The sequence below is a fragment of the Muntiacus reevesi genome, chromosome 10 (genome assembly GCF_963930625.1).
Source record: "Muntiacus reevesi chromosome 10, mMunRee1.1, whole genome shotgun sequence".
Classification (NCBI taxonomy): Eukaryota; Metazoa; Chordata; class Mammalia; order Artiodactyla; family Cervidae; genus Muntiacus; species Muntiacus reevesi.
In genome coordinates, this window is record NC_089258.1 from 79,317,318 (window position 1) to 79,334,680 (window position 17,363).

At 42.6% G+C, this 17,363-nt stretch overlaps 1 protein-coding gene across 8 annotated transcripts in view; it reads left to right on the plus strand.

The window, feature by feature from the left end:
* The window catches only part of PSD3 (pleckstrin and Sec7 domain containing 3), a 475,326-nt gene that overhangs the window by 297,859 nt on the left and 160,104 nt on the right, over positions 1 to 17,363 (plus strand). The window contains exon 1 of one of the 8 annotated variants that reach the window (XM_065901514.1): positions 15,133 to 15,174. The exons of the other annotated variants lie outside the window; for them this stretch is intronic. Coding sequence (XP_065757586.1) covers positions 15,148 to 15,174 — 27 coding nt within the window. The 5' untranslated portion in view covers positions 15,133 to 15,147. Of the gene's footprint in view, positions 1 to 15,132; positions 15,175 to 17,363 lie in introns of those variants that run through there. 8 annotated transcript variants of the gene reach the window in all.

A 17,363-nucleotide genomic window follows, 5' to 3' on the forward strand; every position in this document is an offset into this window, starting at 1 on the left:
ATTTATTTTTATGTACTTGGCTTTCATGTGATTGTTTGTTTATAAAGGGCTCCTGTGCTTGCAGTGTTTATGCCTAGGAATTTCATTATTTCATAAACAAAACAGCGCCCCTAAAACACTGTGATCTATTACTGTACCTGCGGTACCAGAGGGAATGGTGTTGGGCGTGCAGAAGGAGGGACTTTGTTCCTCAAGAACTCTGTGTGTGAGTGTGTGTGTGCGCACACGCGTGTGTTTAGGTGTATGTGTTTGTGCTTCTCTGCTGTGTGTCGTGTATACCTTTCAGGATGTGGCTTGGTTGGACACTGAATAGATCTTCAATACAGAAATGCCTGTGGAGCTAACTTGTATTACACTGAAACAGCTGACCAAAGGATCCTCTTAACAACCTTCTGTAAAATGAGAAAGTGCACTGGATGATGAAATCCAGGAAAGAAAGAAACATTACCTCCAGATACGCACAAAGGCATCTGAGGAATGTGCCTGACGGCTCATGCCTAAGTGTTCCCGTTGGCACTCAGCTTTCCCTGAAGATGAATAACAGCCACAGTCATGTTGATGACTACATCTAGTCTTCTCCAAGGGGCTGGAGCACAGAAGTCATTTATAGTCGCATACCTTCCACTCACACCTGAGATCGTGCACAAAGGAAGCGATCTTGTGGGTCAGTTCTGAGAGGCAGGGCTCTGTGGATTAGACGCAGCAGGACTTTTTTCCCCCCGAGGGCCTATTTGTCGGAAAACATTTTAAAAATATGAGTTCTGGTGTATGCCCTTAATCTTACAGTTTGAGTGGGAAAACAAAACTGCTAACATATATACAGCAACTAGCAAAGGACACAAGACATTTTGTAATTGGTGGAAATTACGGAATTTGCATAGCAGTGCTTAAGAGTTCAGAAAAGGAGAGCTTGGTGGATGTACCACACTCCAGGGAAGCTCTATGAAGGGCATTCATTTGGACTGGGCTCTGCAGATAGCCGGGTTCAGACAGAGGGAAAGGCTGCCTGTGGCCAGGAGGGAAAAGAAGAGCAGGGTGGGGAGCTGTGAGCTCCCAGCGGCCACCCAGGGGATGTGGTGGGGAACCTGGGGACCCCGGGGCGAGGAGACTGATGTGGTCCTGCCCTGGGTACTGCTGCTGCTGCTGCTGCTGCTTCCTCCTTGGTGAGTGAGACTGAGCACTGTCTCATGATTTTTAGATACATTTATTCACATCTGTACGCCCTCTGGGGGCGGGCCGTAAGGAAGTTGGAGGGGGAGGGGAGGGAGGGAAAGATTTAACATTTGTCCATTTCTTAAAGATCAGGTTTATTCTTAGTGTAGCTCCATTCTTAGCCAACTGAGGGGAAGCCTTTTAAAGGCCATCTTGAGGAGAGAAATCTCAGGTTATCAGCTGTGACTAGTGTTTTTACTGTGCTGGAAAGAGAACATATGAGAACGTGTACATTTTAAAATTCAGATTAACTTTTTAATTGTACTTGCCAGCTCTATAAAGTCGACCAAGCAAAAGAAGAGTGAGCGGGGCTTCTTTAAAAGAGGGAACAGCCCGCTTCTTGTCGAGTTAGAGCATCTCTAAGACACTGCCACATACATCTAAGTCCCCCTGACATATTACTCCCACATCCTTGTGGGTAGTAAAGTTAAATTTTTAAAAATGTTCTTTGATCTTCCACCCACTGATCTAGTAGACATTTAAGTTCAATACTGCAGCTGGGAGAAAGGAAGGTTGAAATATAATTTCTACTGTAAAAAAAAAAAAGCCTCAAAAATCACAGTCTGTATGTCTGCACTGGTTTAGAAATTATAACAATAAAGTGGCTTCCGTTTTAGAAGGTGGTGTTAGTCATCACGCTTTAAATTACATGGCGTTACTATTTGTGACCTACTTAAAATGGTTGTCCCTGCAGTGGGAACAGTAAGTGTGCAGCCCTGGGTTGACTTGTAGGCCTTTTTTGGAAGCTGTCTTTTAATTGCAACCAAGAGGCTAAATGCACATTGCTATAATTTTCTATGGGCTGGATTTTATTGGGTGAGGACATGGAGTAAGTCTTAGTCCAAGGGGACCACTTAGTAAATAGTTGCCATGGTAATTAAGTAGCTCCCCAGGGTCTGTCCGTAAGCTAGGCCCCATTGTCCAGAGGGATCATCTGTTTATGCAGAATGATTCCTGGGGCAGGAGTCGAGAAATCCAGGCCCTGTGCTGATCATGCTGATGCAGTGTTCCATGGCCTCCCGCAAGTCACACACAGCTTCACTTTCCTGGTATAAAATGAGACGTTGCATTATCATCTTACTAAATTCATATTTTTTAACTTCTAAGGTTTTTGTGGTCCTAGCTATGCTACAGAACTTGGAGGAATATGAAAGGATAAATACAGTGGTCCTTGTTCTCCTGGTTACCTAGGGCACTGTTGATTCATCCAGGTAGACCTTTGTAGGCATATCTCAAAATGAATCTTGTATCAAATAACACTGTTGCTTCCCCCAACCCCTTTGGAGCCCCTGTAGAACTTTGGCAGATTTGACTCATAAATAATTGATCCTGAAAAGAAACACATTAAGTTTACTTGAAAAGCATATCAGAAATTGTGTCTGCCTTGTTTTACCAGAGTGAGTGTTCTGAGAGGGCGCTTGTTGGCGGGTGGCAGCAATATTATTTGCTGGAACTCTTGGGCCGGGAGGGCTTTGCTCTCAGAGGGTCATGGGGAGTGAGCAAGGGCTTCCTTCACCAGAAAAACTTGTGTAGGTAGTAATCATGTGTGTGAGAGTACACTGCATGCATGTGTCTGCACCCCTGCAAGGGATTGTAAGCCATCTGCAGAGAACTCCAATACTCTGGCCACCTGATGCAAAGAACCAACTCTTTGGAAAAGACCCTGATCCTGGGAAAGATTGAAGGCAAGAAGAGAAGGGGATGACAGAGGATGGGATGGTTGGATGGCATCACCAACGTGATGGACATGAGTTTGAGTAAGCTCCAGGAGTTGGTGATGGACAGAGAGGCCTGGCCTGCTGCAGTCCATGGGGTCGCTCCGTCACGACTGAGCGACTGACCTGAGAGCACTGGGCGGGTGGTCAGGTGGAAGGGGGGTTCTGTACTGGAGGCTGGATTCTTCCATCAGTTTTCCTAGCAGGTTTAATTTGTACTTCCTCAAGAGTCTTTCACTGTTCATTTCTTCTTTTGATCAGGTTGCATAGGATGTTTTATATTTATATCCCAAACAAGAGCTGCTGAGTCTGGCTAATTTTTGTCAGTTGTAAATATCTATAAACATGCATAGTTCTAGGTAGTTTGAGGACGTGGATATGGTTTTTTTTCTTTTTCTTTTTAAGATTTGCTTCTAGCATCGCTTGTCCTTTGCTCAGTAAAACTGTTCCCCCCCCCCCCAGAAATTTTATTAGACACCTAGAGATTCAGAGTCTTCTTAGGAGGTCATAGAATGCCTTTGTGCCCAATTGTGTGATCCAGTAAACACCTGGTATCTCAGGTAGGAAGGAGTGTGTGCCTGGGTGTTCGATGCCTGGTCCAATGAAGCATGGTTTTGTTTTTATACCACACCCAGAACTTGGAACTCCCAAGGGTTCTCAGGCACACAGGCCCATCTCTGCAGGTTTTCTCTGCTCTGTGAGCATAGCAGTCATCCTTAATGGACATGTCACAGTGTACAGTTATAATCGTTGGTAGGTTTCTGTTTTACACTTTTGGGCATTGAGGATAAGAAAACTTACATAGCTTTGCTCTTTTATATTTCAGTGAGACTAATATACTACTTATATCATTATGAAGTAAAGAAATATGATTTGTACTTTTAAATCCTGTGAGTATACAGTTATATAAAATACTTTCTTAGCTATTACCTTAAAAGTCTTTGGCAAAACAAATATAAAATATTGAGTTTTGCTGTACACATATGCTAGACGCCTAAAAGGCTATTTGGTTAAAATGAAACCACTTGACCACAAAATTGTGGGTGTAGGCAGTATTAGGAATGAACATAAAACATCCTGGAATAAGAAAGTCAGTCTTTCTAGAGCTGGAGGCGTCCGTAGATGAGACGGGGTTCCTTGGCCTGCAGGAGTCCAAGCAGTAACTGGGCAGTTAGTCTGGATGTTGAACAAGGGGTTCAGCTAAAAGAATATTTGGACTAAATGACTTTTAAAGTCTTGTTCAGGTGACCTTCTGTGATACGTATTTTGTTATGGTTTAGCACAGATAAGAATGTTGTTTTAAAGCAGGATGACCAGTAGCCTCCTGCTTCAAAGGCAGGAAGATGTCTTCTGCTTCTGCCCGTGTTGCTTACGTGGCTTGAGAAAGTGCTTTTTTTGTCATTGTTGTTTAGTCACTAAGTCATGTTGACTCTCTGCAACCCCTTGTACTGTAGCCTGCCAGGCTCCTCTGCCCACGGGATTTTCTAGGGAAGAATACCGGAGTGGGTTGCCATTTCCTTCTCCAGGGAAATGCATCTCCTGCCTTGGCAGACAGATTCTTTACCACTGTGCCACCAGGGACTCTTAAAAATGAATAACATAAAGGCCTGCGTTTGGTCATTTCTTCAGGCCAGACACTTGATTTCATATTTTTAAATTTTTCATAATTTGTCTTTCAAATAAATTGTCTTTCAGACTTTGTCTGATACCCAATATGGTCTGGTTCAGAGGAACTTTAGAAGTGCGACCCCTCGAACTTATCACTTTGACAGTCTCCTTGGAGCCCACTCTTATTCCTCACCGAATCCTTCTGGAAGCTGGTTGACCAGGGAGAACAGGGCGGCGGGTGTGAAGCAGGCTGCTCGGCTCTCGGGAGTTGCAGCCACTTAACTTGCAGTCTCTGTCTTCATTCTTCCTTCGTCGCCTGCTCCTCCTGACCTAGAATAACTCTGTTATCACTCACACTCCTTCATCCTTTATGCTCAAGGATCTTCACGTCAGCTGCCTGACAGTTTTACAGATGTCTGTGGCAGTTGGGTGGATTCTGAAGTTCTGTGATATCTGTTTTTGCACATTGTCTGAGGATTTGTGCTAAACTCTGCTCTCCTCACTTGGCCTTTTTTCTTTAACTGCTTTTCCCATTTTAGTTTTTTTTTTTTTTTTTCTTTCATCAAACCCCTTTACTTTAAAGCTCATTACATCTCTAAATGAGAAAATTTCTCAGACTTGGTATTTTCTTGTCCTGTCATTTCCTGTTTACCTCTCACCATCATGTTTCATCTCCTCAGGGCTTTTAGGGATTTTTATTCAGGTGGAATAATGTTTCAAGTCCTGGAAGAACTTGCACCCAAGGCCAAGGCTAAGATGTTGATACATGCCATAGCCATACTGTCTGTCTGTTAATATTTTTTCTGATTATGAAATTTATTAAATGTTTGATAAAGAAATTCTTCAAAGTTTTGAGAATGGTTTCAGGATTCCTGTATCCCGGAGGTAATTAATATTTTTGAATATTTTCTTCTAGTCCTTTTTATCTGTCCGTGAAGCTAAATGATCTGACCTCTGTAATCCCTGTCCCTGCCTGCTTCCTACAAAAGCAGCAACAAAGCGCACATAAACAGTATGCTGAAGCTAAAGATCTGTAATTCCTGGTGGGGAGCAGGGGACTGTGAGTGTGGAGCAGACAACATGGGACCCAAGTAAACACTGCTCTGTGACTCTGGAGAAATGGACACGCGTGAACGGAGGAGCGATGAAATAGGAGAGTGAGGGCGGAAGGGTGTTACCTGCACAATACCCTGGGAGGTGCTCTGTTAGGAGACAGAGGTGGTGGTGTGGGCCCCTGCAGGTAACAGGAAGCGGCCCAGACCAGCCCACAGCGGAAGACAAGTCGGAACCGCTGGAAAAGATGTGAAGCAGATCTCCTTTCTGCCGGATCCACTTACACAGAGTCTGTCTGTTAAACCTGCTGGAGCAGCGGGAAGGAACGTTCAAGGATGGAGTCCCCACGGCAGGCTTCCAGGGTGCCTCTTGGAAGCTGACTGCCACTCACCCCTCTGAGCCGTCTCTGGCATTTAATCCACCCCTGTGGAATATTACTTGGTGTTCTTTTATTTACTGGATCTCTTAGGGGAGCTGAAGCAGGTGAAAGTTTGTGAAATGGAAAGAGAAGAATTTGTTCTGATTTTATTTATGTGTAAAACAATCATCAAGGCAGTCCATATGAAAAGAAAGCAAAAGAATTAATTTTAGAAAATCTTTTTAATTCAGTCACAATGGTTGTTGTTGTTATTTAGTTACTGTTGTGTCCAACTCTTTTTCGACCCCATGGACTGTAGCCCACCAGGCTCCTCTGTCCATGGAATTCTCCAGGCAAGAATACTCGAGTGGGTTGCCATTTCCTTCTCCAGGGGATCTTTCCACCCCAGGGATCGAGCCCATGTCTCCTGCATTGCAGGGAGATTCTTTACCACTGAACCACCAGGAAAGCCTAGTCCTAATGGTAGGAATTCATTAAATCCAGTTTGTGGCTGCTTCAGAGAAAAAGGTAAAAGAAAGTATATAAATAACTAATATACAAATACTTAAAGTAGATAATAGATCAAGTATATTTAATGCCGACTTCCTTTCTGTAATTCTGCTTTGTTTTTTTTTAAATTGGAGTAAAATATGTTTGGCTCAAAACATTATTACTGTGAAAATAAAAGCACAATTAGAATGTTGAGACCGCAGTTATGATGTGTGACCTTCAATCTGGCAGATGGCAGTTGCTAAACTAGATTCTGTATTCTTATCACAAGTTCCCCTTACTCCTGTTCTGGAATATTTTTAAAGATTTTTTTTTAATGTCTCCTTATAAAAAGTAAGTTTATTGTAAATGGACAACATGGAGTGAAATGCTTACTCTCTGAAGAATAGTAGGGAGAAAATGTTTCCTTTGGTGACTTGTAGCTCAGTTGGTAAAGAATCCATCTGCAATACAGGAGACCCTGGTTCGATTCCTGGGTTGGGAAGATCCCCTGGAGAAGGGAAAGGTTACCGACTCCAGTATTCCAGCCTGGAGAATTCCATGGACTGTATAGTCCATGGGGTCGCAAAGAGTCAGATATGACCGAGCGGCTTTCACTTTCTATTGTTTTGGTTTTAAATTCATTATTGGAGATGAATTAAGAAAAAAAAAATCCTAGATCTTGGGACTCTTTTTTAAAAATGCCTGATTTCAGTGCTATTGGCTAACTTTCATTTTCTTTTCTAACTAACAGCATTTTGTTCATGTTTGAAGACCCTCAGATTTTCTAGGTCCAGAGGTCTGAATTTATTTACTTAAAATTTTTTTAAATTTATTTTTTGGCCATACCTCACGGCATGTGAGATCTTAGTTCTTGGGTCAGGGATCAGACCCGCGCCCCCTGCAGTAGAAGCACAGTCTTAACCACTGGACCGCCACGGAAGTCTCTGAATTTTGTTGTTAGCAGAAGGTGCATCTTTGATTGGCCTCATCGGTTTGGAGTCTGGAGGGAGATGTGTGCCTAGGGCTGGCCCCCCAGCAGTGTCCTGGGGAAGGTGAAGATGGTTGTGTTTACACACTGTCTGCACCCAACTCAGAAGCAAGAGATGTTACCTGAGGGCCTTTCTTTTGATTTCTACAGTTCTCATTCTGTACAAGATCACATTAGCTGTTTTAAAACTGTATGCTTTTAAGCCATTGACTCAATCAGATGAAGAATAGTTGCTATAACTGGAATGGTTTCTTAGAAAGGTTCATCTGATCATGCCACTCCTCTGGTTAAACCCATCAGCCTATGACTTGCCTCAACACATAGACTAAGTGTAAACTCTTCGTCAAGGCCTACGAGGCTCCCAAGGTCTGGTCCCCGCGTCCTGCCCTGCTTGTTCCCTGCCAGCTTTTCCCTCGGTGCCCAGGCAGGGTCCCAGCCCCGTCATTGGTGGTGAACACCCCAGCTCCTGCTCTTGCTGCCCCTTGGTGCCCCTGGGCCGCTCTCCTTTCACTCTCCTCCTCCGTGGTCCAGGGCTGCCCCCGTCGTGCCCGGCATCTGCGCCACAGCAGCACCTGGAAAGGTCAAAGCCACCTCCCTCACCCCTTCCGCCACGGTTTCGGTTTGTGATTTAGGTTCTGCTGTCAGACACACTGTGAAAGGTACCAGGTGTCCTTGGGCCACATAGAGGCCGCGTCCATTTGGGCCGACTGCTGTCTCTGCTGGGGTCCCATTTCTCTGTGGCTTCCGTGGCAGACGTCCGTGTGCATTTCCGAGGCAGGGTGCTGGCTTGCAGGTTGTGTTAGAGGCCGGGTGCTTCTAGAGGCCTCCGCATCCTGGCCATGGGCTCCCCATCCTAGTCGTGGCGGGGCCGGTGGCTCCTGCAACCATCCACTTCTGCACTACAGCCTTGGGAGACTTTCCCAGCAGCCTTTGGCAATCTGTAAACTATTTAACTGTCCGATAAATCAGTTTTGAACTAGCTTAGCAGGTCGGGTTCTCCCTGCTGATACTCTGACCAGCGTTGGTGCCCCGTCTCCCCTCCTAGCCATCTCGGTATTACCCACTCCCTCACCCCACTCCGTGCCGTCTCCACACTGTAGTTCTTCATAACACATCAAACAACCCAAACAACATGACAACCCAAAGTGATGAATGTTCTTGCTCATTCTCTTGTGGGCTGTTTGCTTCACTAAAGCTGAGGTTCTTTGGGAGTAGATGCTTTGTATTTTTATGGCCGTGCCCTGTCAGACCTAGAGCACTGCCTGCACCTAGTAGGGTCTTAGTACATATTCATGGAATGAGCTTATGCACCTGCTCAAGCTTAAGGGTAGCCGCCTAGAGAAATGAGATGGACGCTGAGGACTGACTGCCTGGGGTCCAGGGGAAGAACTGAGATGGACGCTGAGGACTGACTGCCTGGGGTCCAGGGGAAGCACCGGGCGCCCAGGAAGCGGTACTTGTCACGCGCTGTGGGGAGCAGCCAGGCCGACCGTCAGCCCTGAGGCAGGGCACTGAGGCCTGTGTCCAGAAACGCTTCCGAGTGGCTTTCCTTTTAAACATTTTGTTATATTTAACATCTAAGACTAAGGCTAAATAGTCTCTAGAAATAAATGGCATTTTAAAATTACTGTCATTTTACAAGTTAGGTAATTGAGAGTTTACAGCGTGCTTAAAAAGCGTCTGCCTGCAATGCAGGAGAACTGGGTTCGATCCCTGGGTCAGGAAGATCCCATGGAAAAGGAAATGGCAACCCACTCCAGTATTCTTGCCTGGAAAATCCCATGGACGGAGGAGCCTGGTGGGCTTCAGTCCATGGGGTCGCAAAGAGTCAGACACGACTGAGCGACTTCACTTTGACTTTCACTTTACCTTTCTTCAACAATCTGAATTAGAGTGATTCAAAGAATAACAAATCATTATCTTTCCTTAAAGTGTTAGAATTTGTAGATGGACAGTAAACACATACATGAATACATTAATAAAATAAATGTCTTAAATTGAGTTTTTAGATCTGATTCATCTAAACCAGTGCTTTCCAAGTGACAGGTCAACATCCATTATTAATAATTCATTAAGTTGATCTAGTGCCTTGTGGCTAGCATTTCTTTTATTAAAGTAAAATAGAAAAAGCTATACTCTACATAGGACAGGTAGGTAGTATTTCCTGAAACTTTCATTTTTAGATACATAGAAAGTGAAGTAAAAGTCGCTCAGTCATGTCCGATTCTTTGTGGCCCCATGGACTATATAGTCCGTGGAATTCTCCAGGCCAGACTGGAGTAGGTAGCCTTTCCCTTCTCCAGGGGATCTTGCCAATCCAGGGATTGAACCCCGGTCTCCCACATTGCAGGCAGCTTATTTACCAGTTGAGTCACAAGGGAAACCCTTTACATACTTGTGTATATCTTAAATGTACTGGATCTTGGTGAAAATGTTATTTCTTGCTGAAGATTGGAGTAAAAACTTGAAAAACATAGAGACACAAGTGGATGATCTACAACTCACTGGTCATGTCTCTACCCAGTAGTGCTGCTAAGGCTGAAAGAATTTTGTCTATGGAGAGACCTAATGTATTGTTTTTTAAAACCCTGGGCCTAGAGCCAATGCCTGAAACCATGTCAGGCACCCCTGTAGTCCACTCTGAGAGAAAATATTTACTTAATGAAAAACACTACTGCTGCTACTGCTAAGTCGCTTTAATTGTGTCCGACTCTGTGCGACCCCATAGACGGCAGCCCACCAGGCTCCCCCGGCCCTGGGATTCTCCAGGCAAGAACACTGGAGTGGGTTGCCATTCCCTTCTCCAATGCAGGAAAGTGAAAAGTGAAAGTGAAGTCACTCAGTTGTATTCGTGACCCCATGGACTGCAGCCTACCAGGCTCCTCCATCCATGGGATTTTCCAGGCAAGAGTACTGGAGTGGGTTGCCACTCCATTGCTTTCTCCAATGAAAAACACTAAACATTACAAATAAACCCACTGCATTTGAAGAAAATGCACCTTGACAAACTGATGTGTATATACTTTTAAATGCCTCGGAATTTATTGTGCTCTATTTGGAAGACTTTTTTTTGGGGGGGCATCTTTCTACAACAAAGGACTTCACTCTCATGGTGATGACATTAGTGCACATATATTCTATTTAACTGGACAGTAATATCAGTGATCAGATGTACTCTACTGATAATCATTATGATTCTGTTTTGTCCTGTGTAGAGGTTCTTTGTGATATGCTAGGTTTTCACTGTGGTCCTCACACCGGGGCTTACTAAAATAGGGTTACTGTACGTGGATTTAAAATTTATAGGAAGCTGAAGGAACCTTGTTTTGTTATTGAAATTATTTATGCCAACTCAAGATCTATGCCATGTCCTCTGACCTAAATCTCTTTTTAGTTCAGTGTTTAAGATGAAATGTATTGAATGATTTTATGAAATCGTAGAACTTGAACCACAGTGGAGGATCGTTGCCGCACGATGCTCTGGTCGTTTCTGCTGTACAACAGAGGGAATGCTTTACGGATAATATATCCCCTCTTTCCTTGGATTTCCTTCCCGTTTACGTCACCACAGAGCTGAGTCCAGTCCCCTGTGCTGTGCAGTAGGTTCTCGTTGGTCTCCTGTTGTGTACGTGGTAGTGTGTATACTGTATCCTTAGTAGTGTTGATCCCAACTGCCCGATTCACCCCCCCAACCTCCCGTCTCCCTTGGTGTCCATACATTTGTCCTCTATATCTGTGACTTTCTTTCTGCTCTGAAAATACACTCATCTGTACCATTTTTCTGGATTCCGCATATAAACAATATTACCTTTTTCTCTTTCTGACTGACTTCACTTTTGTGACAGTCTCTAGGTCTGCCCACATCTTTGCAAATGCCACAAGTTTGTTCCTTTTTATGGCTGAGTAATAGTCCATTATATATATATGTGCCATAACTTCTTTACCTGTCCCTCTGGTGATGCACACTCAGGTCCTGGCTGTTGTGAACAGTGCTGCTGTGAGCATTGAGAGCATGTGTCTTTTTTGAGTTATGTTTTTCTCCAGGCAGCTGCCCAGGAGTGGAAGTTTCTGGGTAATATTGTAAATCTTCACATGTCAATATATATTTCAATTGGATGTTAAAGCTTGCGCTGTACTTCATTATATATGCTATAAGTCATTTAACTTTTAAGTTGGGATTTTTACCTTTCTTTCTAATTAATGTCTAAAATTTGTACTTTAAGAATAGTTTTATTCTTGGGTCATATGGCAGTTCTATTTCCAGTTTTTTAAGAAATCTCCACACTGTTTTCCATAGTGGCTGTACTAGTTTGCATTCCCACCAACAGTGTAAGAGGGTTCCCTTTTCTCCACACCCTCTCCAGCATTTATTGCTTGTAGACTTTTGGATAGCAGCCATCCTGACTGGCGTGTAATGGTACCTCATTGTGGTTTTGATTTGCATTTCTCTGATGATGAGTGATGTTGAGCATCTTTTCATGTGTTTGTTAGCCATCTGTATGTCTTCTTTGGAGAAATGTCTGTTTAGTTCTTTGGCCCATTTTTTGATTGGGTCGTTTATTTTTCTGGAATTGAGCTTCAGGAGTTGCTTGTATATTTTTGAGATTAATCCTTTGTCTGTTTCCTCATTTGTTATTATTTTCTCCCAATCTGAGGGCTGTCTTTTCACCTTACTTATAGTTTCCTTTGTTGTGCAAAAGCTTTTAATTTTCATTAAGTCCCATTTGTTTATTTTTGCTTTTATTTCCAATATTCTGGGAGGTGGGTCATAGAAGATCTTGCTGTGATTTATGTCGGAGAGTGTTTTGCCTATGTTCTCCTCTAGGAGTTTTATAGTTTCTGGTCTTACATTTAGAACTGCCATATGACCCAGCAATACCACTTCTGGGCATACACACTGAGGAATCCAGATCTGAAAGAGACACGTGCACCCCAATGTTCATCGCAGCACTGTTTATAATAGCCAGGACATGGAAGCAACCTAGATGCCCATCAGCAGATGAATGGATAAGGAAGCTGTGGTACATATACACCATGGAATATTACTCAGCCGTTAAAAAGAATTCATTTGAATCAGTTCTAATGAGATGGATGAAACTGGAGCCCATTATACAGAGTGAAGTAAGCCAGAAAGATAAAGAACATTACAGTATACTAACACATATATACGGAATTTAGATAGATGGTGGCGATAACCCTATATGCAAAACAGAAAAAGAGACACAGAAATACAGAACAGACTTTTGAACTCTGGGGGAGAACGTGAGGGTGGGATGTTTTGAAAGAACAGCATGTATATTATCTATGGTGAAACGGACCACCAGCCCAGGTGGGATACATGAGTCAGGTGCTCGGGCCTGGTGTACTGGGAGGACCCTGAGGAGTCGGGTGGGGAGGGAGGTGGGAGGGGGGAACGGGATGGGGAATACGTGTAACTATATGGCTGATTCATGTCAATGTATGACAAAACCCACTGAAATGTTGTAAAGTGATTGGCCTCCAACTAATAAAATAATATTAAAAAAAAAAGAAAAAAAAAAAAAAAGAATAGTTTTATTCTTGTCTGTCATATATACTGCTTATATTTTTCTAGCTTGCCTTTTAACTTTATATGTATTATTTTTTAAAAAATTTCAGCTGTTAAATATTAAGCCAGACAGAGATATGATGAATTGTATACTGTACAAAAGTAGAATAGGGTACAGTGGAAATAATGGAAGCAGCAGAATGGAGGTGGAACCTCAGAGAGAGCAGGGAAGCATGATGAGATGCTCTGATTTTCCTTTACACTTCGTCTTAAGGTTTCCCACTGCTGAAGTTCATCTTCCTGTAACTGGTCCTCTCATAGAGAGTAATTCTGCATTTACAGCCTAGGAAGAGAAAAAATGATCAGAATAAAGCAAACATCAGGACTTCCCTGAGGGTCCAGTGGCTAAAACTCTGAGTTCCCAGGGCAGGGTGTGTGGGTTCAATTTCTGGTCAGGAAACAGGATCCCACATGCCACAACTAAGACCCAGTGTAGTCAAATAAATAAATTTTTTTTTTTAATAAAGCAAGCAATCTTTGTTTCAGTGGCAGTAAAATCAGTGTTTGAAGAGAAGACAGGAATGTATCTGTTTTCAGCTGGGAAGCAGCATTTTGGTACATGGTGCTTTGCTTTTTGCTTTTTCATCATTTTGGCATCTTTCTTTTAGATCTTATCTGCCAGGAAGTTCCTTTTTGATGAATCAGCTGCTTTTTGAAGTCACTGCCACAGTTTTAAGAACAGACCAGTGATGTTGCAGTGTTTTCAGGGTTAAAAGCACTTTAATTAATATGAAATTCATTGTCAATATACTTCAGGCCAAGTTCTGAAAATGATTGCTTTGAATTCAGTTGAATTCTTTTCCATTCATGTAGTTTTCAAATGCAAGGTTCACTTACTAATTTTTAGGCTTAGTGTTATATATTCTTATTAGAAACACACTCTGTTAGTTTACTTTTTATATTTAAAAAACCCCTGAAGATTAGCAACTGACCTTTTAGAAACAGCAGCCTTTGTACTGTAGTCACCTGATCTTCTCTGGAAGTCACTGCATGTTGTTTATTTTAACCAAGAATTCTGCTTCCAAGGGAATTCTCTATGTGGGAGTCTATTTTCTGTGGGTGACTGTTTCCACCAACAAAAATGGCACATAAATTGTTTGTATTATTAGAGGTTTGCTTTAAACTTTTCCTTGAAGTGTATGTGTTTGATCCCCTCTGAGTTCAGATATTCTAGTGATAATGAAGAATCGCAGGAAAACAATTTTGATTTCAGTCTCTTGAGTCTGATGAAGCACCTTCACCGTCAGTGGTCTGTGTAACTGCAGGGTCCTTCACATATTGGTCAGTGAGCATCGCTCTCTCTGCCCGGCCGCAGAATGTGCACCAGAACAATCTCTGCCTTGGTCCATTCTTCAAGGGAGAGACCCTGTAACCAGGGGAACCGTGAGGGTGCTCAAGCCCTGTGGTGGTATTATCTTCTGATTGGTGCTGTCCTAGCAGCAGAGAATTAAAGGACACTTCACCCAGCTCTTGACACTGGCAAATACAAGAGTTTCTCCAGCTAGGATTTCTCCTACTTCCTGTCCTCAGAAAAACACCAAAATCAAGACAGTCTCAGAAAAGAAAGACATTTTCCGAGAACATGAAAATTGCCCTCGCGAGCAGTGCACGAAACACTAAAGGCCTCTTGTGAAGAGTATCGCCAAAGGTATAGGTGTACACCTTAACATTTTACGTGATTTCCATCTTGTAAGTCTGAGAACAACCCATACGTAGGTTACATGCATATCCATACATGTGCACGTAAAATGTCTCTATTTTGTAGAATTGAAAACTGAAGCTTAGACGGTCTAAGTAGCCGGAGGTTCCTCCAGACAGTAGGTGGCACGACCTCTCTCCATCTTTCATCACTGCTGTACTCTGTGGCCTCAGGATAGTTTATTGAACTCTCTAGGTCACGTTTGGAAATTACTGGAGAGAATATGGATCAGAGAAGGAGACTTAATAGCAGTTCCATCTTCCCCGGATGATCGTCACCAGGTATAAAAAGCGGTTGGTTACAGGCTGGTTGTCTCAGCGTCCCCTGCAGATGGATGAGTGACGGATAGCGTGGTGCCTGGTAGAGGTGCGTGCCGCGAAGGGAACTGGAGGTCAGCCTCAGCACTCCGGGAAACCCTCTGCCTCGGGGAATAAAATGCTAAACCTAACGGAATCTGAAAGAGTGAGTTTGTTTTTGCTTTTATTTTCAGCTCTTTCACATAATTTTCATACAACTTGTAGGCAAAAAAGTCTCACACACCATAAATGGTCCTATGAACATTGTATTTCACATCAAAGACGTTTTCGTGGTGGTTTTTGGCCAGATAGAAAAAGATTGAGGTGAAATATCATTTATAAGTTTCTACTTTGTAAGTAGATTTTTTTACACCCTTGGGAAAGCTGTTGGCTATGCTATTATAAAAGGTCTTACAGTTGGTGAATAATTCCCTTGTTGTAGAAAAACACAAAAAAGTGGCTTCCAAATAGAATTTACAGCAAGTAAATTCCCATTTGTTTAAAATGATACACACATCAATCTGTCAACGTGCATTTTCTTCAAATGCCCTGAACTTATTTGGTAATGTATAGTGTGCTTGGCTTCTTTCCTGTTTATGTCCTTGTTTTGGTATTGTGATATAATTATTTAACTTTTTGGCTTGTTTTTCTCTTAAATAAAAATGAAACTGCTTCTTCTGCATCATATTATGTATCTAGTCTGTTTTTGTTTTTTGGTGAGGAAATGAGGCTTCAACCATTCTTGTTTTATGAAATGAAGCTTCTTTAAGTCTTTATGCTCCAGTGTTCAAGTAATTTGTGAACAGGTAGCTATGGCTAACGATAAAATGACAGACCTGGAAGCTCTCATTCCATCCTGCAGGACTCAGGGGACGGAATGACCACATTGTACTTCTGCTGATGGCTGGCTCCCAGAGCATATTGCTGATTTTCTCAAGTGTTGCAGAAAGGTTTAAGATGACGCGTGTGGCATATAGCCTCTAGGCAGTGTTCACACTGTTTATGTGGTGTTTTCTATCTTTAAAGTCTTGATGCGAAATAAAACACCATCCTCTAGAAACTACTCCATGTTTCCTGTTATTAATATAAATGTATACTCTCTTGATGCCTCATTCATGAGAATATAAAATAGGCATACTTCTGACAGCGTATAATGAATCCTTGGATTTTAGGTGCCTTTTATATCTAATTAAATGCTGAAATTAAGAAAATGGTTTCCAAAGGGAAGGATGGGGAGTTGCTGCATTGTCTTTTTTTTTAAGAAGCTTTATTATGTTTAGTGTTAACAGGAAGCCCAGAAAGATGGTGGTTGATTTCAGGCCCCATTTCTCTAATACTTGGCTTAGGAAAATGAGGCAAATTTGACTCAAGCAAGATTCCATCCAGTGCCCTTGCAAATAATGAAGCCTCACAATGTTACAAGTTTCCAGAAATTTGGTTGTTAATTAACTGCCTGCAGGGAAAATTTTATTCTTGGGAAGAAGTCTGAAAAGTTAACCATTTGCCAGTGGACTTAGTAAAGAAAGGAAAGAATTAAAGCAAAAATCTATAGCTTGATTTTTAAGGTCTTATAATTTTGTTCAATCTGTAGTACTGGGAAGAACTTTGATTTAAATAATGGAAATAATATAAAGTTACACATATTGCTTTTGCCCTGTCTTACTATACACCCACTCTGTATCTCAGTATGCTTACCCAAAAGTTTATAATTAATTTACCTTTTACACCATTTGAATTCCTTTTATTTTTCTCCTATCATCATATGTTGACCAGTAGTCTTGACACTACCTGAAGTCTTTACCAGGAATTACAAACATCTCAACAAACATTTTCTGAGGAAACTCTGCTTCATATAGAGTAGTTGACCTAGTAAATAGAAGACTTAGTCCGTTCACTACCTACAAAGCTACGATTTTTACCACATACCGTGAATTGTCACCAGGGAAGTAAGCTCAAGAACCAAGTGTTGGGTCGTCTTCCTTAATGGTGAATACGCTTGTCAGTCTGGGTGGGCTGCAGTTGCTGTAGTAGATGACCCACGTTGTATCGTGGCTCAAACACGGTTGAGATGGATTTCTTGCCCTTCCAGTTGTGTGAGGCAGACATGCCTGGTGAGCAGGTTGCTTCCTTCTCTGCAGAAATGTAGCAGCCTCTGTCCCTTCCAGCCTTCCTCATCCCCAGAGACGTCTTCAGTGTTGTGTGTCTTGCTTGTGAAAGGAGGGCAGGGGTTCTGAAGGACCCGCAGGTGGCACGGTTCCGCCACTCACACTTTGATGCCAGGTGGGGCTGGGGACAGTCTTTGCAAGATATCTTCCCAACAGCAGGGGAAGAAGAGGGGTTTGGGTTGATGAAAGG